This window comes from Siphateles boraxobius, unplaced genomic scaffold (assembly GCF_051911475.1).
Source record: "Siphateles boraxobius isolate OS27281-9 unplaced genomic scaffold, OSU_SipBor_1 46, whole genome shotgun sequence".
NCBI classification, from domain to species: domain Eukaryota; kingdom Metazoa; phylum Chordata; class Actinopteri; order Cypriniformes; family Leuciscidae; genus Siphateles; species Siphateles boraxobius.
The window spans coordinates 10,954,188-10,980,539 of NW_027509097.1; the positions used below are offsets into that span (position 1 = coordinate 10,954,188).

Genomic DNA, 26,352 nt, shown 5'->3' on the forward strand with positions numbered 1-26,352 from the left:
ATCTGGATTGTGTATCCTTTTGATCTTTCATTCAAACTATTCACAACAATCTAACCTTTAATTGAATTAAAAGAATTGAAAGTGGGGGGTAAATGACATTATGAAATAAATGCTTTTCTCTAAAACACGCTGGCCATAATTGGCTCCCTGTTATTAAATACTTTTTGCTATATCCTTTTGCCAAGATAACAGCTCTGAGTCTTCTCCTATAATGTATAATGAGTTTGTAGAAAACCTGACAAGAGATCAGAGACCATTCCTCCATACAGAATCTCTCCAGATCCTTCAGATTCACAAGTTCATGTTGGCGCTTCTTCTCTTCAGTTCAGCCTCATTTCTATAGAGGCAGTCAAGTTTTGATTTTGTATCTGTTGGTATTAGCTAGAATCCATAATACCATGTATCTGAACAAGATGTCCAGGACCTCCAGCAAAAAAATAGGCCCAGAGCATATAAGATCCAGCAGTATATTTAACCGTAGGCATGGGGTACTTTTTATCCCTGTTTGCATCAAACACATCTGGTGGGTTTGCTGCCAAAAAGACCTTTTTTTTGTTTCATCTGACCATAGAATTAATTCCAGTCATGTCTGACAACTGAATATGCTGGAGTTTATTTTTGGAGGAGCTAGGAGGATTTTTCTTGAAACCCTCCCAAACAATATGTGGTGATGTAGGGGTTGTTTGATATATTCTTTTAGGCTTCCTGAACCCCAAGTTTCAAGTAATCTCTGTAATTCTCCATCTGATCCTTGGAGAGTCTTTGGCCACTCAAACTTTCCTCCTCACTTTGCATTAAGACAATATAGACACACATCCTCTTCCAGGCAGATTCATAACATCTTTAGTTGATTAGAACTTCTTAGTTATTGCCCTGATGGTCAAAATGGGAATTTTCAATTCTTTAGCTATTTTCTTACAGCCACTTTCTATTTTGTTATTCTCAACAATCTTTTGATTCACATCTCAACTATATTCTTTGGTTTTACTCATTGTGATGGATGATTAAGAGAATTTGGCCTTTGTGTTTCCTCATATTTACAGTAAACTCCTGTGAAACAAGAAGTCATAGCTAGACAATTTCATGTTCCAAGTCACCCTGCAAGGTGTGCTAAAAAAAGGGAAATATTAATGAGAATATACTTCAGAGATATTTTACTCGTAAAAAATTTGAGGGGTGCCAATAATTGTGGTCAACGTGTTTTGGAGAAAACATTTATTTCATATTGTCATATATATGTGTGTGTGTGTGTGTGTGTGTGTGTGTGTGTGTGTGTGTGTGTGTGTGTGTGTGTGTGTGTGTGTGTGTGTGTGTGTGTGTGTGTGTGTGTGTGTGTGTGTGTGTGTGTGTGTGTGTGTGTGTGTATTACTGGCTCCAAACTACTGAAAAGTAGTGTGTGTGCACAAATAGTTCTCTACAAGTTTCATGAATTGACAACCTAATAGGGCCTATTTTTATATTAATTTGTAATTTTATGGGTTTTATAATGCATACTCCCAGGAATCAAAGATCAAATAAATCAAAGACAAAAAAATGCACAGCATTTTAATTTTAGCCATTTATTTTGACATAATAAAACAAAAGAAAATTTTTCCAATGTACGAAAAATAACTGATTTAATCAAGTGCACTTCAACAAAGTGTCTGTAGAAGACACCTTGCTTTGTGAAGTGAAGACATGAATCAAAAAAATATATATAATCCATCTTCAGGATAAGGCTTTAAGGTTGTTGAAGGTGGGATGTTTAAACAGCCTGTGTCATGTGAATGCATTCAATTGACCTCCATTTCAAGCAACCGGTATAAATCCTTTCCCGATTGAGTCAGATTAAAAACAAAACCCGAATTCTGTCATTTAGCCACATCAAGCAACTCCAAAATGTTAAACATAATTTGAGAGTGTGAACATTTGTGCCAAACCCTTCTCCCAAATTTGCAGCTGCTGAGGTTTCCATGTTCTTTACAACAAAGTGGTCAATCATTTACAATATCACATAACAGCAACAACACAAAGCATACAGGAGTAAAAGACGGCACATAGACGATATAGTTACGTTTAGTCAGCGGCGTGCACACATGAATGCAAATGTGCTTGAACGCGAGGACAAAACAAGTTTTAACGCAAAAATACACAGACAATACTTCGCACCGATACCTAAAAATGGACGTCCATCAAAAATGCACCACTTAGGCATGTCGACATGCTAATCTAGATAGCCTACCTTAGACAGTTTGTGTTCAGTCTTAGGTAGTGTTCATTCAGTGTTATAGAAATAAAATGTAAAAAATATTAAAATGAAAATCAGTCAGATACTGAGAATGGGACATAAATACAAAATAACCAAGCAGCATTGTGATTCATTGTTATACAGGCTACTATTGACATCATCAAACCATTTAGTGGTACAACCATTTTCATTTAATCTTCCCTGTATAATTACACTGTTTACAATTTCTATACACTGTGTAACATACAATCAGATACATATGAATAAAAGGCAATACATAGCAGGACAGTTTGTGCAAACCACACGGGTTATCAACAGCAGATGGCAGTGTTTCTCCTTCCACAGATCCATTTCAGAAAAGGGTGTGTTTTTCATCTGAAGCCAACAGCGCCAGCAAACACATATTTAAGTATGTTGAAATTTCCAAATATGCTTATATATTAATTCAAAATGCGTCATTGTTGCTTTTTGAGGTTAAAAGTTGCTGCTAAAAACTCAGGCAGATTTCGTTTGCCATTGGCACAGACCATCCTCATTGGTTCACGGTTTTTTTTTATGACGGCACACAGGGTTCCATAGCTACAGTTGGTTAGGTTGTATAAAGCCTAGGTCTCCAGATTATAATAAAGGAATGTTTATAGTTTGAATGCTTTCATTCATATAGGTATTTTTCCATTTTAAATATTATTAGACAAAAACACAAGGATAAAATGACTATGGATTAGATAAGTAGCTACAATAGTATGAATGCTGTGAGGTAGCCTGCAACAATGTTAGCTGTAAAAACAGACTTTGATCCTCACAACAAAAATGATTTTTTTTAAAGAAAATAATATAGCAAAACACACCACAGTGAAAATAAAAACGGGATAATATGGAAACTTTTAGCAAACAATGTGTATGAAGCAAGAATTGTGTCTTATGGGTAAATGTGCAATGGCATTCATTGTGTTTTAAAGTAAAGTGAATGTTGACAACAATATATTAGATATTTCTATTGTTAATAGATACTGGTCATACACAAATATTATGGACAGGTCATATACATTCATATATGTCAACATCTAAATATGTATATACAAGTATAGGCTATATATCTGGAATATAGAAATATAAAAAATAGGCATAAGTAGTGTTTTATGTTATTATCTAGCCTACGATTTGTACTATTATTTCCCCTCAGTAATAAATATGCAGAGGCCCAGGGGCTGTTAATACTGTATTAGATTGATCAAATTTGACAAACGAAATTAGATTAATTCAAAAAGCTACATGTTCGAAACTGGGTGCATGCAATTATTATTCCAAATGAAGGGATGTTGGTTCTCTTCAAAGGGGTCATATCATGAGAAATCTCATTTCGGAGGGGTTAACTTTAAGGAATCTAAACTTCCTCCCCAGTCCAAAAACACCCTTTACTAAAGCCAAGCGACAAAAATGTCTCATTCTGAAATGTTTAACATTTAAGATGCCAATACTTACATTTACACATCAACATGGCTCAACCAGTCCCAGAAAAGCTATATGGACAAAGTATGATAGATACTGTTATTTCTAAACAATAGAATAATGAAAATAATGATAAGATAAATGTTCTGTTGTTGTTGTCTACCTGTATTTCAGTCTGATCTGAAAACGGCACATTTCACTGTGGACCATTGAGTGAACCTGCTGCAAAGATGCTGTTATAGAAGGAGAACCATCGGTAACTCATCAATCTAACTAGTTTCATATGCTTACATAGAAGTCTTTAAGGCACAGCAGCAAAAACGGCCTGTTTAATTGGATTAACGTTATAAGTGGACCTCGAGGGAAATTATTAAATGATAAAAATATGTATGATATGACCCCTTTAAAACCTGAAACAAGCCAGGAATGCAGCAAACCGAGTCAATTCCAGTGCTAAAGCGATGCTGATTAAAAGACGAAGCTGGGCCCGAAGTAAACCTATCTAATTCAACAGCTACCTTTAAATATCTACGCTCCACATGCTATGCACTCCTTCCTCTGATCTTTGAACTAGCAGTATAAAGGCGCACAAAGCCTCTGGGGAAACAAACCTTGTGTAAGGGCACATTATTAGGCAGTTGGCATGGCAGAGGCTCTCCACCTATCGGACGTGTCTCTCTGGTCAAGGCTGACTGTGATCTTGTGGTGGACAAAATGTGGCATGATACTTGGCAGTGAGAGACAGTGATTCCAGAGTAAAGAGATCTAATGGGGCTGATTCATTATCACTGCTGCATAGAACCAGGTTGAACCTGTTTGTAATGTCTGTTGAAGCCGAGCTACAACATATGGTTGGCTTGTTGATTGTATGCTACCATTTGTGGAATGTTAATTTATCTCATGTTAAAAGAGTGAATGGGTTGTGTGGTGGTACACAACAGTTTTGTCCTCCTGTTTAGTCCTGATTTAAAATGCTGGAACGCCATCAAAAATCTGGCCATAGTTCTGTAAATGAGTTAAAAGGTGTATTTTCGTGCTTTTTATACCTAAATATTATATTCCTCCACATACAAATAGGAATGGGTTAAATGATTGCAGTATTTCTGGCAAATAGGAGCCCGTAGGATGATTGTGCTCTACTTTACAGATGATGATTGGGCTAATCTGCTCCAAAAGTTGAATTTGTGAGATATACAAATAGTTGGCAATTGGAATGCTTTAGGTGTACCTGGTGAAACACAGACACTGACTATCATGGGAAATATGCAAAAGCAAAACAGTTGTGATGACATATAAAATGCTACCCTAGCTCCTTCTACAGCCTTAATTATTCAGTAAATTTCCCTTTACCAGCCAGCTGGAAGCAGGAGTAATTATTCAGGATACCGACAACATCTCAGGTGACTTTGTATGTGAGTGTGTGTGTGTGTGTGTGTGTGTGTGTGTGTGTGTGTGTGTGTGTGTGTGTGTGTGTGTGTGTGTGTGTGTGTGTGTGTGTGTGTGTGTGTGTGTGTGTGTGTGTGTGTGTGTGTGTGTGTGTTTGAATACACTTTGTATCCCTCCATGCATATGCTCTGGATGTATGAATACATTCTGTTAATATACTTGGAAAGTAAATAATGTGCACAGTAGTTTGACTGTGTGCGCCTGCGTTTGTGAGTAAATGTGGGGGTAGAGCACATTCTATCATTTGGTCTTCAACTTGCCCTCCTTCGCCAGCTTTTCGTTGAGTTGGCATAGCTGGCACAGGAATCCATCATTCGGGCCAATCTCTCTCTTGTGTCTTACTGTAGCTGTGGCAACTCGTACATCCATATTGTGACGGAGCATGAGGTAAGCGATGACGATGGTGGGCGAACGGCTGTAGCCCTCCCGGCAGTGAACATACACCTTTCCTAGAAGAGAAATAATGTAAAAAACAATTTAAAAAGGCAGTGTTTGGAGGGCTACACAAGATCTCCTCCTTTGAGGATACAAATGTGGCCTCTGCCGCAACATCCGTTTTATATACTACATTGCGAACCTTCTCAAGTCAAGTCAACCTTCAGACCAATTCCCATCCAAACATGCAAACACACACGTACACATCCATTATTGACCTGCCCACTCTCCTGGAGGAATTCACCTTGCCAGGCCTAGCTGTGCTTATTTGGCAGATACAGCAGAGGATCTGAAACCTGATGCCTCCTCCACCAGCAGCCCCACTTACTTATGTTCTCCCGTGAGTCTTTGTGCTGTTTATGTGTCAAGGAGATAGTCTTCATTGATTCCTAAATTTCTGCTCCCTGTAAATCAAAGTAGAGCTACATATTTTCAAAATCGACTGCCCAGTTGCTATGCAAAAACATTAAGGATGTCCTGTATACAGTAACTGTGAATGTTCGCATAGGACACTTTCTTGGGCTGGTTGTACCAGCTGGTACAAATCTTCTTGCTCGGATGGACAGTATAAATAACATTTAATACTGATAGTATAAAATAATATTTAATGTCTTTAAGTCCATTCATAGCCAGAGATATTTCTCTGAATAAGTTGTGAAGTGTTTTTTTTTTCTGATGTGTTCTTATTAACTCCTTAATACATCCTGTTAACCAAACCACTGTCAAATCATTTAAATTAAGTGTAAGAATGAAAACAATACTATCTAACATAACCACAGTGAATAACTGTACAAGGCAAATTAAGTTGTATGCGCATGCCTTAAAAAAGCAGAAATCTGTATTCAGATTTCAGAATGAGCACTTTGACATTTGCAGTATATGTAGCTCACTCACAGTTGTAATAATCAGGGAAAATTCACGACATTTAATAAATAATCATTATTATGCTAAGGGAATTTGCATTGTAAAAATGTAGAGGTAGACTTACAGATATAAAAATGCTTGTTTGGTAATGTTTACTCGTTGAAATCAGATGTCATGAGAAATTCAGCTCTTAATTATTAGTAGTAGCCTATATTTAAGATTGTAACCATGGCCATCTTTACTTTTGATAGTAATGTGTTATTATAATATTGCATTAATCCCTTTAAGAAGTAACTAATTCCTGTCTATGGAAAGTAATATGTTATGATACTTTTGCATTGTTTTTTTTCACCTGGGCTAAGCATGCTTGTTTGTTTTTTAATATTTTATTTAATGTTTTATTTGTATAGGGACAGATACAATGAACATAGATAAAAGTGTGACAACAGCCATCCAATGCGTGTATCATAGTGCTTGTACAGTAGCTAAAGCTAATTTGCAACACTTATCCCTAGATAACAAAAAAAGTTCTATTTTTGGCAAATGTAAAGGCACCATAATTGAAATGAATTGGCCTCAGTGAGAAGGAAATGCAAATTCATGCCAGTAGCAAATTCAACAGTAGAGGACGCAGCTCAAACCTTTCAGTTGTAGATTACCATTCTGAAATGCAGAAGAATAGGACACAAGAGAAGAAAGTTCAACACTCTTATGCCCTTTTCCAAATGGCACACTTCATTTGCACTTTCGGGCTTGTGGACTTACAATGGCTGCCGCGTGCGTACGTCCACTAAGTCCATGAGATCGTAGGGTGTCCCATTTGTCATTTTAGGTTTCAGAAGAGTGCTCCCGAGCGCCCCCTTTGTGGTCGATATGTGCCCTCGATGCGCTTTTGTCGAGTCAGAACTGAAACGAGCTCTGCAACAGACTTCTTCCCGACAGCCAAAGCGGCGTTACGTCACGAAAGTGCGGACTCGTAGTAAGACCGCGGGTGTTTAGGGTGCCATTTGGGAAAGGGGCTTACTTCAGCAATAAAAAATAAATAAATAAAAAACATTATTGCATAATATTGCCATATATGATTAAATTGGATCTTCAAAGGACAGCAGCAAAGACATTGGTTAATAAAGTTAGATTAAATACATTAGTATATTTGTGTTAAAGGAGCTGTATGTAAGAAATGTATTTCAATTAATCATAAAATGGCCCTGATATGTCACTAGACATTAAGAAATCATGTTAATTTCAAACACTTATATCACTGACAACAGTAGTCCGGCCAGGATACTGTCATTTAAAAAGTGAAGTTGCAGCCCTCAACTGATGTTGATGTTGTCATGTTGTGTTTTGGTCTGAGGCGCACCCTCCACCTATCTACCAATCCCGAAGTCAGTACTGTTGCGGCATCCGGGTTGCCAGCTCTGCTAGTTACCACAGCTGCAGCTACAAACGTGTAGGAATCGGATAAAAAAAGTCTAACGTTGCGAAACCAAAAAAACTTGTTATGAATCCGAAATACTCCGTGACAAAGTCAGAAATAAAACAAGGATCTGTATAGGAGATGCCTTTGAAAGATGGAGACGGCTGAAAACGGAGAAGAATTTGAAAACAGACGCCAACGTTGCTAATTTTCTCCTGGACAGGTAAGATTCATCTATGTTTGGCTAACTTGTACTTGATGTAAATGGACATTTCAAATATTCATGACAGTCGAACAAAGTTATGCATGTTCGTGCAAAGTAACGTTATGTTAGCTCATATGGAGGAGGTGGGTCATCGAATTGAAAAGGTAAGGAATTGTTTGGGTAATAAAAACGGCGAGTCGTCATTACTAACATTAGCAATGCATTATCAGAGCCCGTTTCTCCGTTTCTCTGTCATTATGATGAGACGCTGAGGAAAACAACATTAGCACGCCCATTATTGTTTATCATGCAAGTTCTACAGCCAAAAATAATAGAATGACACGTAATCTTTCACATCACATATTTTAGCGTTATGGACGCAGGGTAGTTAAAAAATACAGCCGGTCGCTTTCACTTATAGCGTCAGCTAAATGAATAGCTGTATCTTTGATATCAGTTACAAAGGCTTGTGCTTGTACTTACGTTAATGAAAGATACCTACCGTTACAAGTTAGACTAACAGCTACTGTTCTAACAATGTACTGTCACATACTAGCATACATCTTTACGATTATATTTGGCTAATCGCCATTGGTAAATTTTTGCGATATATAATTACTTTGCAAAACATCTCTCATTTGAAGCATAAACATAATTAACAAAAAAAAGCTTCTTGTAGCAGCCTACGTTCCTGCTGTATCCTTCAGCCTATCTGGCAACCTCGAGTCAGGGAGGAGGGAGAGGGGATACACCGCTCTACAGTAATTTGAAAGTGATTGCAGTACCAGTTTTGGCCACATTCTTACATATGGCTCCTTTAATAAGCATTTAATTATTGCAGATTTGCATAATATTCTGTGTTTACATTTCACTGTTTTTATTTGAAAAAGTAACTCACATATTTCGTTTCAAATTTAATAGTAATGCATTACTTGAAAAAAGTAACTGATTACGTAACGTCCCGGGTTACGTATGTAACCCTAGTTCCCTGAAGGAACGAGACGCTGCGTGAAACGCTGCGGGAACGCCTCTTGCGTTGTGCGTCATGAAGCACGTATGGAATCAGCCCAATGGCGAGACGGAACGTCACGAGTGACGTCATCGACCAGGAAACTATAAAGCACACCCCTGAACACAATGGCGACAGCTTCTGGAAAAAGTCTGAAGCAAGTCGATCAAGGGAATGCAGGGAGTATGGCAACGACACGCAGCGTCTCGTTCCTTCAGGGAACTAGGGTTACATACGTAACCCGGGACGTTCCCTTTCAGGAACGTCGAGCTGCGTGAAACGCTGTGGGAACGCTAATACCCACGTCGCCATAAGAGCAAGTGACCGACTGTGTGAATCAAAGATTAAATTCAGCCGAAAGCACCTGCGCCCCAGGGGTGGAGCTGAGGTCTAAGTCATAAAACCTGACGAAAGTATGCGGTGAGGACCAGCCTGCCGCATCACAAACGTCCTGGAGGGAGACTCCTGACAATAAGGCTTTGGAAGCCGCCATACTCCTGGTAGAGTGAGCTCGGACAGCCAAAGGTGAAGGCTGACCAACCGACTCATAGGCAAGTGAGATGGCCTCAACCACCCACTTGCTCATCCTCTGCTTAGACACTCGGGACCCCTTCTTAGGTGGTCCAAAACAAACGAACAGCTGTTCTGATTTTCTCCACAGGGCAGCTCTGTGGACGTAAGCATCTAAAGCCCGAACAGGGCAGAGCAGATTAAGTTTTTCCTGATCAGATGATGTAAAAGGAGGAGGACAGAAGGCCTGCAGAACTATAGGTCTGGCCACATTGGTAGGAACCTTAGGGACATAACCTAGCCTGGGGTGGAGAAAAGCCTTCACCATCCCAGGTGAAAACTCCAAACACGAAGGAGCAACCGAGAGAGCCTGAATATCTCCGATTCTCTTAAGAGAAGAAATGGCAAGGAGAAAAAATAGTCTTCAAAGTAATAAACTTATCAGCAACTTCTTCAATCGGCTCAAAGGGAGCTAGGGAAAGACCTTCTAGGGCGATAGCTAAGTCCCATGCTGACACCCTCGTGCGGACTACAGGCCTCAGCCTCAAAGTACCACGAAGAAAGCGAGTTATAAATGGGTGTCTCCCCAGAGAGACTCCACTGAAAGGGACATGGTAAGCAGCAAGTGCCGCCACATACACCTTTAGTGTGGAGGGGGATAGCCCTGAGGAGAAACGCTCCTGCAGGAACTCCAGCACTGCACCCACTGGGCAGTTAACTGGGTCCAACAGGTGTTCTCCACACCAAGAAGTGAAGAGCCTCCACTTCAAGGCATATAACCTCCTCGTGGAAGGAGCTCTGGAATGAAGGATGGTCTCAACAACCTCGGTTGAGAGACCAGCCCCTATGAGCTGGGCCCCCTCAGAGGCCAAGCCCATAGCTTCCACAACTCTGGGCGGGGGTGAAGTATCAACCCGCTCGCCTGAGAGAGAAGGTCCCTCCTGATCGGAATCTCCAGAGGAGAGCTGTCTAGAAGAGACACTAGGTCCGTGAACCGTACTCGGGCCGGCCAAAACGGGGCTACCAATAATAGACTGACCCCGTCCCGGCGAACCCTCTCCAGAACTCCTGGGAGCAGAGCAATCGGGGGAAAGGCGTACAGGCGTGACCTCGGCCACGCCTGCACCATAGCGTCCAACCCCAGCGGGGCTGGATGACTGAGAGAAAACCACAGTGGACAGTGTGATGTCTCCCTGGACGCAAATAGGTCTACCTCGGCACGACCATACTGCATCCAAAGGAGCTCCACCACCTCGGGGTGGAGTCTCCACTCCCCGGGCCTCGGCCCCTGCCTCGACAGGATGTCCGCTCCCCGATTTAAATACCCCGGGAGATAAATCGCCCTCAATGAGAGAAGCTTCCCCTGGGACCATAGAAGGATCCGGCGAGCCAGATTGTATAACGGGCGAGAGCGCAGACCCCCCTGATGGTTTATGTAAGAGACCACCGATGTGTTGTCGGACCGGACAAGAACATGATGAACTCTCAGGTCTGGCAGGAAGTGCTTCAGAGCCTGAAACACTGCCAACATCTCTAGACAATTTATATGCCAAAATCGATGATGGTCCTGCCACAGACCCTGTGCTGGGCGACCACTCATGATCGCCCCCCAGCCTGTGAGGGAAGCATCTGTCGTTAGCGTTACACGACGACAAAGAGCTCCCAACACAGGTCCCTAGGACAGAAACCAAGGATCCCTCCACATGACCAGAGCACGGAGACAACTCCGTGTAACTTTGATCACGCGGAGGGGGTTTCCCCTCGGGGAGAACCCCTTGGTCCTGAGCCACCACTGTAATGGTCTCATGTACAGCAGGCCGCAGGGTATAACACTGGACGCTGCTGCCATCAGACCCAGCAGTCTCTGGAACTGCTTTACAGTGAGCAACTGGCCTAGCTTTACTCTTTTTACAGCTGAGAGAATCGAAGCGATGCGGGCAGGCGACAGGCGAGCCCGCATTGCCACAGAATCCCATAGTACCCCCAGAAAGGATGTTATCTGTGATGGAGATAGAACACTCTTTTTGGCATTCAGCCTCAACCCCAATTTTTTGATGTGTGCGAGGACGACATCTCGATGCCGAGCCGCTTGCTGCTGCGATTGAGCGAGAATCAACCAATCGGCTATGTAGTTCAGTATACGAATGCCCTGGAGCCGCAGCGGGACTAGCGCTGCGTCCATGCACTTCGTGAACGTGCTGGGAGATAAAGCTAGGCCAAAGGGAAGAACACGATATTGGTACGCTTCGCCCCCGAAAGCGAACCTCAGGAACTTCCTGTGTTGCGGAAGGATGGAGATGTGGAAGTATGCGTCCTTCAGATCTATCGTGACAAACCAGTCCTCGGACCTGATTTGTGACACGATTTGCTTTAGCGTAAGCATCTTGAATTTGAGCTTGGCTACAGCACGATTAATAGGCGCAGATCTAAAATTGGACGCAACCCCCCATACTTCTTTGGAACGATGAAATATAGGCTGTAACAACCTGACTCCTCGCTGGGAGGAGGAACCCGTTCTATAGCCTCCTTTTGAAGGAGCGTTTTCACCTCTTGTTCCATTACCAGAGCCTGCTCGGGGCCCACCACGGTGGGCAGGACCCCGTTGAATCGAGGAGGAGGAGATCTGAACTGAATGGCATAACCCCTTTCTATCGAATGCAGAACCCACTGAGATATTTTTGGAAGACTTTTCCACTCTGCCAGAAAATCTACTAAGGGTACCAGCCTCTCGAGGCTGGCCTCTGGAATATTTTGAGCAGCAGACACAGCGCCCTGTAACGGCGCACCGGCAGGGGACGACTGGTCTGACTGCTCTAAACCCCTCCTCAGAGGGGGCGAGCGTCCCTCGGGAAAGCGCTCGCTGGGCCCGTCTGCGCCCCGACACGAAGGCGGGGTTGGCAGAAGGGACCCCTGAGGGCACCGTGAGAGAACGGGCACCGTCTGAAGCGGTGAACACCTCCCTCTCATGGTGGGGACCACCCTCAGCATCCTGACACCAGTGGCGTCAGGACTTCTTAGACGAAGCCTTCCTAGCCATAATGACTGTCCTCAGATCAGTCTTACCACTAGAAGGCTTCGCCTGAGACTGGCGCGTCTGTTCCCACTGTTTAGAAGGGGGGCCACGAGACGCGACACTCTGCCTTTGTTGCGCCCTAAGTGAGGAGCTAGTCGACGGCTTGGTCTGCCCTCGCCCAGCAGACCCTGGGACATGAACTTTAAGTGGGAGGAATTTTTGAAAAGCTGCAGTTTGTTTCTTTTCTTCCTGAAATTTATCTATGACCTTGTTTACCGCGTCACCGAATAAACCAGATGGAGAAAGTGGAGCATCCAAAAGAAAAGCTTTCTCTTTATCCTTCATATCAGACAGATTAAGCCACAAGTGTCTCTCTGCGGCCACCAGGGCTGCCATAGAACGGCCCGTTAGTTTAGCCGATTCCTTGGTGGCACACAGAGATAAATCTGCAGCCTGACGCAGTTCTCGACCACGTCAGTGCTGACCTCCTCACTCTCACTCATATCTTTTAAAAGATCGGCTTGGTATGCCTGCAATATTGACATCGTGTGCAGACACGCCGAAGCCAGACCAGCCGCCGAATAAGCCTTACCCACCAGAGCCGAAGTATTTCTGAGAGGCTTGGTGGGTAAAGCTGGTTTCTTAAGAGACGAGGAAGACTCAGCAGAAAGATGGCTAGCTAGAGTCTCCTCCGCGCCGTGTAGGCTGAACGCGGGAAGGCAAAAATCGTTCGTCAAGCTTGCTTTTAGAAACATATTCCTGCCTAACAGCTGGCCACTCAATGCTTAGTTTTGACACAGCACGAGTGAGCACCTCCATAAGCTCCTCGTGTTCAGGGGATTGAGGTGACGAGTCCTCAACATCCCCTGTCTCAATACTGACAACATCCAGCTCCTCAGAACTGGATAGCTGCAGTATTGGTGCCTCAGCCTGGGGGGAAGAAATCGCAATGCGTGCTTCCACACCCGGAACTGAGGCACTGGAACTGGCAGGTAAAGGCTGAGATAAGGCAGAGCCCGTCTCAAACCCCGCTGACAGATCCATTTGCGATCCCCACGACAGGCGCCGCCGCTCTGCCTCGACAGAAGCGGGACCCGAGCCGTGGGGAGCGCGAACCGAACCACTCTCCTCGAAGAGTGATCGGCGGGAGCGCAGCGTTCTTAATGGAAAACGCTCGCAATGCTCACAATCAGCCCCCTCGAGAGCTGACTGGGCATGCTGCACTCCCAAACAAACAACACAGATCGTGTGTATCCCCACCCGTGAGAAAACGAGTACAGGGGGGAACACACTTTCTGTATTGCTGCTCGCTCGTCATACTGATATATGTGAATATATATATAGTTTTTTAAAGTGAAAAACTCCTGCCTAGCAATCACTAAGAACAGACAAAAACTCAGGGACAGATTCACACACAGAGCGCTTGCTGAAGACAACAGAAGCTGTCGCCATTGTGTTCAGGGGTGTGCTTTATAGTTTCCTGGTCGATGACGTCACTCGTGACGTTCCGTCTCGCCATTGGGCTGATTCCATACGTGCTTCATGACGCACAACGCAAGAGGCGTTCCCGCAGCGTTTCACGCAGCTCGACGTTCCTGAAAGGGAACTCACGTTACCCCCAATACTGACCATAGCAACGTGATTGGCTTCTCAACAATTTAAGTAAAATATTTAACTATATTAATTTGACACACTATTATACTGTCATTCACATAAAATGCATTTTTGCATTTCATTCTGCTGCTTTGACGGACTATTGCGCTCACGTCTTTTCCTGCATCTCGGATAACACGGTTTTCTAAAAACACAGCCCTCATGTTAAAAAAAAAGTTAAACTTTTAACAAACCTATTTCTAAACCTTGCAGTTTTTTATCATTTCACTGCCCTGCATGTCACATTTTTAAAGGCAAATATTTTCTTGTTTGAATGACATTACCATCTAAACTATACTCTGAGCTTTGGCCTCTCAATTCTAATCACTGAAACATAAAATTCCAAGTCCACTGCTCAAGATAATTAATAATTTTAGGCTCACCGTAGTTAATATGGGTAATTTTTTATGTACTCACGTAATGGAATCCTGCTGAATAAAATCCTCCGCACTGCACCTTTAAAGGGGCATTCGGCAACTATTTCAACTTAATAAAACCGTTTAGAAATAATTTGGTTGGTTTAATAACCTGTTCTGGTGAGAATGGTGACTTACCCCGCTCCCCCCAGCGTTCCCAGGCGGAAAACCAACCTTGCAACATGAGGATTAACGTCCCGGTAAGTTGGAAATAGGAAGTGAGAAACACAAACTGCTTTACGTCAATTCGACATAAACACACACGCCGCCCTCAATGTGTATGATGTATTACCCACCTCGGTAGACATAACTCCACACGATAAAGTTGGCCGGCTCCGATAATAACAAATGCACATGAGCAGCGGTAGAAAGGGGGAGGAGGGTGCCACAAGTGAGGTTTTTTTACGACATTGTTGTGAAATGTACGCCTCACAGCTGTAGGGGGAGCTCGTTGAGAAAACATGCGACAACAAAAGTGAAAATCAGCGAAGCAATAGCTAGAGTTGCCGAATGCCGCTTTAGTAAAGCACCTACACTTAAAACAAGAATGGATCTAAGGCTAGTTGACAAATTGGCCATTGTGACCCACCCCAATGTAGAGCATATTTTTAAAACAGATTCAGTGTGACTCAGAGGCAGCGGGAGCACTCAGACCTTTATCCCTCCCACTGCTCATTGTGATTCAGCCTGATGACATCAAGCCCACTGTAAGTATGGCTGTCGCAAATGTCACAGCCAAGCTCAGCTGGGCTGCGAAATGGCAGCATATATTCTAGAGGTTTTGTTTCAGCTTTAGCTCTCAGTGAAAAGATTAGTGTCCTCCCTCGACCCAGGCTTGGCGTCTGATTTACCGCTTACTGGGCTCCTGCTGCCAAGATGACTTGCAATTAAGATGCTTTATAATTGCTCCTCTGTGTTAGAGATGGCATAAAATCCATGCCATAAAAGATGGGTTTAAAATAAATGCATCAATTAAAACGACTGGTGTGAGATATGTAGGGATAAAATCTGTGTATAGGGACTACCAGATCCACTTTGGGATACATTATCTATGAATGCATATAACATTTCAATAAATTGAAATACTGTATTCTTTCCTTTCATTTTTTACATCCTGACAAAGCATTAAAAAAGACAGTGATACATACAAGAATGCTGGCATAAGGGAAAATGGTTGGTGTAAAAATAAGTAACTTGCCTTGTTAGAGAAAGGTCAAGTTATAAATGCCACAGCATAGTCATGCATGTCATTTTTCTCCGCAAAGACATCGCTGGCTTAGTACTTCATGAATTATCAAGAATGTGTGTTATTTTAAAGGGATAGTTCGCCCAAAAATGAAAATTTTCGTTCATCTTCAGAACACAAATGAAGATCTTTTTAATGAAATCTGAGAGCTTTCTGTCCCTCCATAGACAGCTACACAACTACCACTTTGACGCTTTAAAAGTTCATTAAGAGATCGTGAAACTAATCCATATGAACTGAGTGGTTTAGTCCAAATTTTATGAAGAAGACACAATCGCTGGGAAATGCTTTCTTTATAATGAATTTATATAGGTCTAAAGAAGACCAAAAAAAGAGAAGAAGAGGGAAGAGCAACCAACCTTTTCCATGTGCCAGAGCCTTGTCAATGAAGTCTGCGGCTTCCTCAAAGAAGGCACTGATGTTGAACTGCTCAGTGTCATTGGCCTGTATGCCGTGGTACGTGATCCCAGTTCCTGTGTAGAACTCTGCATTGGTGTTCACATGCATAAAAGAGTTTCCCTCTGCGACATTCAGTATGTGTGTCACACCCGCCCGCTGAAGACGCATCACATTCTGTGCCACAAACCTGGGGAGCAGAAGCAGAGCACGTGTGAGACTCACCTGGAACACACAAACCAATTTTGTAATGGTTTATGGTAGTGTTGTAGTTGAGACCAGCTCTTTTGAGTCAAGACCAAGACCAAGAAGTGTGTTGAGACGAGTCAATGAAACCAAGACCATGAAATATGGCCGCATTGTTCATTTTCAATGAGGCCCTGTTCACACTGTCAGCAACCTACAGCAACAAATAGATGTGGCCGTGTTAAAAAGTATAAAAAGTAAGAACACGAAACAACAATCTTAATGGTAGTGATGTTCATAAACACTACTAGTTCAACCAGAACTAGGAGAGCCAACTAATGACCAACAAGTCCAGCGACAGAGTGGCGAATGAGGCTCGAAAGTTGGCCATCACAGCAACATTAGTGACAGCAACCTTTGGTGATGTACATATGCGATATGACTATGAATGTTTTTGTTTTGTGTTTAAATGGTGCAAATGAGCCGTGCTCAAAATCCAACATCTACCAACAGGAGTGAAGACACTGTCCTATACAATTTGTCTCTGCCCACTGACAAGTTATAAAAATTCATGGAAAACCATATCATAGAAATTGTTGCCATTAATTTCTGACAGCAAGAAAACTTTGTCTTTGACAAAAAATAAAATTAAAATAAAGTCCTGTTCCCGTTTATTATAATATCCATGCTCAATTTATGTTGTCTGCCTCCTTAAATGCTCAAGCTCTTTAAAGCAGGATGGATTTTGATTCTGATTCAATTGTTGTGGTGTAAACTCTGCTATTATTTTAAATTGATAAAGATTTTTAAAAATTATATCATTATAGTTATAGTCCTTTGTGTGAACAGGCCTTAACATCTTATTTTTACCAGCACTATCTTAACTGTAAAATCACTGCCAGTGTAAACAGAGCATTATTCGCAAATATATTTCTGGATTAAAATTTAACGACATTTCTCGTGTTCTTTTCTTTCACTGCTCAATCATTAATTATTGATAAACTGTTACGTAACCCCTTATGTTACGTACATGTTTACGCATTAACGATAAAGCAATCTGCACTTGCTCAGTTTGTAGCAACAAACCCAAGACCCTGCCAACCCCACCCCAAAGCCTCAACTACAGAACGGTCTGCTGTATCTATAGTTTGAGATTGATTGGAGTGAATTGTGGAGCCGCTTTTAGTTGGCAGAGATGTCGGCCGATGTCAGAGGGCCCCTGGAGACAGCAGTGTTCTAAACCAGAACAGACACACCAAGGAAATCTTGGCTGCCGCCCAGAGGCATACAAAGAGCCATAGGCGTCCAGCGTAGTGCCCAAAAATAGGACTTTAAGTCCACAGAGAGAGAAAACAAGAGATGAGAAGAGAGCGGAGCAGAATGCTCTGCAATGTAGTTGCATTGTCTGTATTTTGCTTTAGCACCTGTAACTCTTTCATCTGTGTCTGCTCAAAATCCAGCCTCTTTATGTCTCTCGTCCGCTCCTCAGCACCCTCCTTACAATGAAGAAGATGAATGACTGCACATATGGGTAATGGAGAATATATATAGTATACATTACCTAATAAAATTAAAATACTTACCTAAAATTATATATGACACTGTACTTACACAGTATTAAAAAAAATTAAAAACCTAAATAAAGATAAAATTTGCAGCCCTTTTGGTTTATAAGTGGAGGATGTAGCGGCCCATCAGTCTTGGTTTCTGACAGCAGCGGAGGCTCTTCAGTGGTGATGAAGTGATGAACTCTGATGCGCTGCCCAACGCCCATAATTCAAACTCTCCCCTAACCAGTGAGTCTGTCTATATGGAGCCTTTACAGATTGTGGTCATATTTCTCCCTGTGTGTGTGTGTGTGTGTGTGTGTGTGTGTGTGTGTGTGTGTGTGTGTGTGTGTGTGTGTGTGTGTGTGTGTGTGTGTGTGTGTGTGTGTGTGTGTGTGTGTGTGTGTGTGTGTGTGTGTGAGAGAGAGAGAGAGAGAGAGAGAGAGAGAGAGAGAGAGAGAGAAACAGAGAGAGAAAGTGTTTGCTTTGCATCTCGTTCACCTGTCCTGCACTCTGTTCACTGCAGTCCCTTCACATGCATTATTAATGTAAGTCTTACAAAGAGTGGTGTGCAATGAAAAAAGTGGCCCATTGCCCCATACTGCACCTGTACATATGGTAAAAGGTTCAAATCGCTCTGGAGGTTACTTTTAACATGAACTGAAAATTTTTTTTTTAGTAGTGACAATGACGCACAAATGCTGAAAACATTATCAATAAGCAGCACAAGCAAACTTTTAGGATTTATAAAATAATCATAATGACTTTATATTACAAAAACAGTATCATTTAGGTCATATACTACAGGCATAACACTAACTGAATAATAACCCTTAAAGATTTGGCACACTCTTAAATCTGCACTCAGTTGCACTCTTATAGCTGTACTATCTGAAGAAACAACAACAGTGCAATAAATGTTGTACACAATGTGGACATTCTATGGAAGTAAAATAATGACAAATGTTTTTGAAACAAAAAGCAGTGTTGAATTGCACTACTTAAAAAAATGTGCATTGCATTGACCCATTTTAATGCATTGTATTTTTAGGGCTTGCCTTTTTATGGGCTGAAATTCAACGTGGTTGTATATTTAAGCTATGAATATTTCAATTCAAAACATTTCACACACGTATTATTAAAAATTTAATAATAGCCTATTCACCAGAGGTGTCAATTCCAGGGGTCAGAGAGTAAAAGTCCTGGAATATGTTTATTCCACCCATTAACTCAGCCAGCTGATTTCACTAATTAGTTCTATCTCCTGGCTGAAAAACTGTGCTAATTAGCAAATCCAGGTGATTGGAACAAAATACAGAGGAGGAATTTTACTTTCTGAACCTGGACTTGACACCTCTGCTATTCACCTTTCAGATTTCACTTCCAAAATATTCATTCTGTTTAAAAATACAACCTATAATATTCGACAGACAATTTTCGGTCCATTTTATTTCGCTTTACAAATTCGCTTCCAAAAAGTGGTTAAAATTCGACAGAAAATTCAACATTTGACATCCGGGAACGGCAGAAATATCAGTAGATTGCCAATTGATAATCTCCATACATGTTAGTCGACCTCAACAGCAGGGGGTGCAAGCGCGTGTTGACTAAGAAAACTATAGAGCAACGGCTGAGAGAGTCATTCATTCATGAAAACGGATTTACAGAAATGGAGCAAGTGGTAACTATTTGTGATGATTATCAGGACCAGTTTATATATGGAAAAGCTGATACACAAAAGCTAAGACACAAAAGCTGTGTTTACATTTAAGTCTTCACAGTTAGTTTTGCACATGCAAGTAGCTTTCTATACCGTGAACGAGATGTTATTCCCTAATGCTGATATAACCTACAGATAAAACGCTAAATCTGAAGTAGACCTCAATGGGCTACATTCTCCAGGATTCCCCTGCGGTCAGGAGGACACTTAACATTTAACGCTTAATGGACTAATACAGCTGAAAAGAACTCACACCTTATTGGGGATGTAGGCTATATTACATACAGGAACAGGCAAGCGGACTCAGAATACGAACGTAACAAAGTTTCACGCAAAGCAATTCCCAGTGATGTACTGGCATAAAGTTGGCATGACACTGCATATTCAATATTCACACATTTAGGGACCGTTTCCACAACATTGGTAGGCTACATACGTTGTGTGCACTGTGCAATACCCCCCATAAACGGCTTCAAACCCGTTCTTCAGAAAGTCTATGGGTGATGTCACAGGCGTTTTGCCCATCTTTTTTACAGTCTATGAATATAATACCAGTACAAAATGTACTTTTTGTGCATACCGTGCATATTGTGTAAAAAAAACAGCAGGATTGGTTGTGCACGGTGTACTCGTCTATAATGTGTATTTTTTTAACTGTATTGTGCGTTTTGTTTATATTGTAGACTATATATATGTAGCCTATGTATGTATATATCTGTCATATTAGATCTAATATAAATAAATCTTGAAGCTACAGACAGGGCGGATACAGACATTAGCAGTTCAGTGAGACTGTTTTGTCAATATCTACAAATGACCATGTAAATTCCTGCTGCTAGAAGGAGCAAAGACTAGGCCAGGCACATCAGACTGTTGTTTTATGCTCAAACTGATTTGGTGTTGTTACAAAGAGATAATGTGCTTGTTCTACAGTTATCCAATACAATGATTTTCATGTGAGCTGATTTATTAAACAAATAAGTGACACTGAGGAAGTCACTCATAAAATATAATACAGTCTATTTCCAAGATGTGTGTTGTTTACAGTCTTGCAATGGCAATTAATGCATAAAACAATACTCCAACCATTCAAATTATCAGTTGCCATTACTAGCTCAGTTTCATTATAGAAATAAACATTATACTCAATAATAAACCTTTTTTTATTATTATTATTTGAAATCTGCTCAGAACTTTTGAAAACCTAACAGCATTCTGGAGCTAATACAAGGGGAGATAACTCCTCTGCCAATTAGGCACAATCATTCACAAATACTAATAATCACAAAATGGCCAAATGCTGGACAATTTATGTATCCAGCAAGTATATTTCAAATTATATTATGTTAAATAATTTACTAAATTGCTATTAAATTACTATTACATTAAATATTTCTTATTTCTTGTCATTCATATTAGTCACAAACTACCTGTAGGAACAAATATTTTTGAGAACTAATCCGACTGATGTCATGATGACTGATTTCGTCTTATGATTTCTTTGATCTGCCTCAAGCAGCACCACCTCTGAGCAGTTCTCCTTTAGTGAGTGCAGTGAAGGGATGTGAGTCTTTGAATTGACAGCAAACTGATTCTAGTTTAAAATTCTCTGAAGTAATCCAAAAGCTATTTGATCCGATGCACTCAACATCCATACGATTCAAACTTTTTAATTAATCTATACAGTTACTTAAAAAAAAAAGGAAAAAAAAGAATGTACTTTAGACTGTTTACTGCACCAAAATCAACTTATAAGGAAAAGCAATGTGTTACTTTAAAAATGTATTCCAGGAACAAATCCATTACTAAAAATGTCTATTTTGTTCATGTTAATGAATGTTAATGTTAATTGTAAATTCTAAAGTCGGCATGAAACGGAAGTTGCGATAGCCTTTTCTTCCCTATTTTGACATATATCTGTGTAACGGCTTCTAGAACAAGAAAAACTGTAGTGTGGGACTTCATTTTGTCCATTGGGAATTGATTGAATGATGGTTTGCTATGGCTGTGCTCTCATGTGATGGACAGGTTGTCCAGCCCTCACGCCAGTAAACATTATCAGAGAAGAAGAAATGTTGCTGCAAGTGGGAGGGGAGTTATTTTGTACAGAGCCCTGCATATGACATGCGGACAAAATTATATTGTTCCAACAAATTAAGTGTTAATTTAAAACAAATTAATTCACTCGTTTTAGTTAAATCATGGGTCACGAATTAAGAATTAATTCCCACGATTTAATATTTTGTTCCTTCATTTTAGTAAATCGAGGCCACATAGAAATAATTTGTTCCCTCGTTTAGATCTAACGAATTTGCACAACTTGGCCATGATTTCGTAAATTGAGGGAGCGAATTATGATATGTGTGCATGATTTAAGCCGGGTGCACACTGTACGATTTATAATAGTCCTTTACGACTGTTGCTTGTCAGAATGTATGAGCATGATCCCCGCTGTTAGCATGCCACACTGTAGGATCTCAGACGTCATTAATGTCAGACTGTACGGCAGTCAAGACGCATAAAAAATGGATGCATGCGAGAAGACTCCCTGGAGTTTTACATCATCAATCCGTGACATGTTCGGTAACAAAAACAATCTCTAGCGTTAATTTTGTCATGGCTTTTCTTGAAAAGGAAATGAAAAAAATTCATGTGTGGAGCAAGTGATGGTTTGTTGTTGTCTCAACAATTGCATCATCAGGTTCTGCGATCTTATTGGTTTTACATTTGACGGTTGTCATAGAAAAAGTCACACTAAAGGACTGAGCCTCACATTTCTGACATAATTTTTGTCGGGGGTCCAATTTGATCGCAGTGGTCATTAATCGACTGTCTGCGAAAATGTCAAACTAGCGATCAAAGACTTCAGATTTTGGACCAGGATCAGAGGAATCTTTTAGGATTCTCAAAATTTGTCTCAGACGGCCAAATCGTGATCAAAATCGTACAGAGTGAACCGGCTTTCCTGAAAACGAGAGAACAAATTAGTAAAATGTGCGTATTATCAAGTTGTGGGAAGAAATAGTTAAAGCTGCTGTCCGTAACTTTTTTAAGTTAAAAATAATCCAAAATAATTATTTTAAAAAAAACATCTTCAGCCAGTGTTCAAAACTATCTGCTTGCCATAGCTAGATTCAAAACGGTTAGCTTGTTATAATGATTTTAATTCCAGTGGTACTGGTGGGTTTCCGCGGGAAATTCGAGCATGTCTTTGCGTCATTACGTCACATCCGTACACATAAAGAAGGACTTTCGGCTAGCCGGCTATGCTGCGCGTGAGGAGATGTAGAGATGTATAGGCTTTTCTTGCAGCATTTTACATGATTAAACTTATGGCGGATCCAGAAAGATCCAAACAAAATCATCAGTTTCAACTGGAGATTAACCAGTTATAAAATCCAAAAGACTTCGTACTTCGGATTTAAGGTGGCAAAAGAAAGAAACCGTCTCAAGCGAACACAAGGATACACATCGGTGGGGCATTTGAAAGGTGCGTGAACTCCTCCCGAAGGGGTTCGAAACGGAAGAAGAGACTGCTTTTTTCTGCTGAACAAGTAAGACATTTCAATTGTTCAATCGTGTAACAGTACGTTTTCTTAATTCACACAGTTATGGAGTTTCCTTTGTTGTGCCTTTCTCGTTTAGCTATTATGGTGAATATGAATTCTGAACTACACAGGTAATCATAAAACACATTAAATAACGTTAATCACGCAATACTGATGTTGTTAACGTGAACAATTTGAGAACAAAGTAGGCTATGATTTGCACGGTTGCTGTAAATCGCGCTGATTAAATCTAACGATCGCTTGTCATGACGTCGAATGCTTTTTCCCCCTTAGTTGATCAGAACAAAAATGGATGTTACTTACTTGTTCAGAAGACATTTTCCGGTGAAAATTCTTATGTTGGTCAAACTTTCAAAAAGTGAATCTGTGATTCTGAATGACAGTTTCCACACAGCGCGGTGATTGACAGCAGCACTCGCCTCAAAACACTGTGTTCATCCGCGCTGTTTCATGCCGATTTACATCCCACGTAAAGATGATAATTCCGCGAATAACTGCAGTTACAGATTTCGAACAGAGATGGTGACAAAAAAAGGAAAAGTTGCGGACTGTAGCTTTAATTTGTGGCCAGATACAGGCTACTTGGGTTTTTTTCCCCGCATGTCATGTGATCAATTTTTTTTCTTTTTAATTGTCCATTTTGATTTCATGGTAACTTTAACACCTACAAATAAGTTAACTAACACAATCTGACTACCTTTATAGACTTTTGGGTTCTCTTAAAACCAAAAATAGCGGAGACAGTGAGCGTGTCAAGGATTTTGAGTCCACAATCCCAATTATACACATTTTCATAAAAGTTTATTTTCTTTAGCACATGATACAAAGTCATCTTTCAATATCGATGCAGTTGAATGGGCAGGAAATTTAATATGTGAGTCGAGAAAACGAATTATTTAAACCCCTCGTTTTCTCTTTGTATGACAGAGGAAATATGCATTAGTAATAATTTAATACAAAGAAACACGTGACTGATGTAGGCTAACACTGAAGCGATTTTGTAACCAGTGATCTCAGAGATAGCAAGATGTTACCGATAGAGGACAGTCGTGGAGAAAAGCAGCTTCCCTTTCAGTCTGACTCAAACTGACTCGCTATGTAAACGTTATCAAAAATCTCCTGTGGCTTCGTGATTGTCATAGGTGGAGAGGTGACACTCCATTCACTGGTTTGTTGTTTCGCAGACAATGTAAAAGATTCGGCTACTATTCACTGGGAGGTTTAATTTATTGGTCCAGCTACAGATCAATTGCCAGTGCCACCTCACGAATCAACACATTTGACCAAGAGCTGAAAGCAGATACCTGTCAGTGTTTTCCTGCTATCAGAAGCAGACAAGTCTGCATGAGATCGTTTGAACTTACGCATTGCCGATGTAAATCCTGGGAAAGACCTCGTTGAAATGTTGTGCTGGCAGGCTATAAAAACCGCTGCCGTTGGACAGCAGCTTGTTGAGTTGCTGCACAGTCGCCTCGGTGTCTGGTACGGTGACTTCCAGTGGAACCTTCGCGGGGCTGAGATGCTTCTTCATGCTTCTGTCCTCCTCCAAAAGCAAAAAAAAAAAAAAAAAAAGAAAGAAAGAAACAACAAGTGTCTAGTGATGAAGATGTGACAGCTTTCGAGAACCCAGCATTTTATTTCCCTCCCCTCTCGGTGTTATTTGCGAGCTTTCTGAACGCTTTCGGAGGCAGACAGACACACCCGGACTCGCCCACCGGCGGTCTGATGTGATGCTCCGGTCGGTGATGAGGTCGGTAACAGAACTGGCGGAAGATGGCGACAACGCCCCGATACACGAGTCAATGAGAGCGGCGTTAAAGGGGACTCTACTCGCTCGTCGAATCCATCCACATTTCAGACAGGTTAAACAGCATTTTGCACATGCATGTCGGCTGTTGTGCGTAAAACAATGTCCTTAAAGCTTGTTCTCTACACATAATCCGTTTAGTGTCTCCCCTTGATCTAGTAACACTGAGCATCGACCCCTCCCTTCATGTGAGGCTAGATTTGTGTGTTAATTGGTGTTGTGACAGCAAGGCTTAGTAAAAGTAATTAAGATTATTTATTTATTTATATATATCTCTCTCTCCTTTATTAATCCAACAAGTGGCTTTTAACCCACATATTTTAACTCTGAAACTTAATGCCTGATTTATTAGGTCAAATTTGACGGACCCTGAAGTCAATTACAAGAGCACCAATAAGGAATGTGTTTTTATCTGGACAAAATGTGTATTACAATAGAAAGTTAACTAAATATTGACGGAGTGACATAATTTGTGTATGAGCATAAAATGTGGGGATATAGGCCCTCAGCATTGTTTCAAACAAATAAAGAATATGGCTCATGTTTTTATTTGAATCGTAGCCACACTGAAACTGATATCCTTGCAAAGTTCACATATTAAGTAATTTTATATTGCCTTACAGTAAATTTTCACTCAGGATATAAATTGTCTTTAATAGCACACTAATACTCTAGTCATAGGCATTTATAGGCATACATTTTCATCTTCCATCATCGAGTGTCATTTTACAGTTTTGCTGTTTCTTTTCATGAACTACTTCTGCCTTGTGGATGAGTATCATTAAAATAAATAATAATGCATTGTTTCATGAAAGCGTGTAGGCCTAAACAAAAATATCCTAAATTTGTAATTATCTATTAAACCACTAGAGGGAGTAACAGTACATTTGTTGGATTTTAAACAAATTTGAACAGACAGCATTTTAAAATAACCTCTGAAAAGCGAACTGGTTTAAGGGTCAAGACACAATGACAATGAAAGAAACTATATTTTCTCTGCCGCCTTAGTCATGCATGTTTATTCTAACTTGTCTAGCTTCCTTCAGTCATGGTTTACTGGCTTAACGTTCATGTAGAAAAACAGATTTTTTTTTCGAGAAGACTGATATGATTGAAGTCCTTGACATTGTATTTTATGTTTCTCAAAAATATGTATTTATAAGAGTAATTTTTTTTTTTTTGGCCAAAACATTACTGAGTGCCCCTTTAACTGGGTGAGTGCCCCACCTGAATT

The 26,352-nt window shown here is 40.9% G+C and overlaps 1 protein-coding gene across 1 annotated transcript; it reads right to left on the bottom strand.

Annotated features, from left to right (window-relative positions):
* Positions 1 to 1,543: 1,543 nt before the first annotated feature.
* On the bottom strand, positions 1,544 to 25,308 carry dusp3a (dual specificity phosphatase 3a). The gene is made up of 3 exons (XM_077200734.1): positions 24,676 to 25,308; positions 16,253 to 16,479; positions 1,544 to 5,571 (listed from the first exon to the last, which is right to left on the bottom strand). Exons 1-3 carry the CDS (start codon positions 24,840 to 24,842, stop codon positions 5,363 to 5,365), a joined length of 603 nt encoding a protein of 200 aa, XP_077056849.1. The 5' UTR covers positions 24,843 to 25,308; the 3' UTR covers positions 1,544 to 5,362.
* Between the last annotated feature and the right edge of the window lie 1,044 nt (positions 25,309 to 26,352).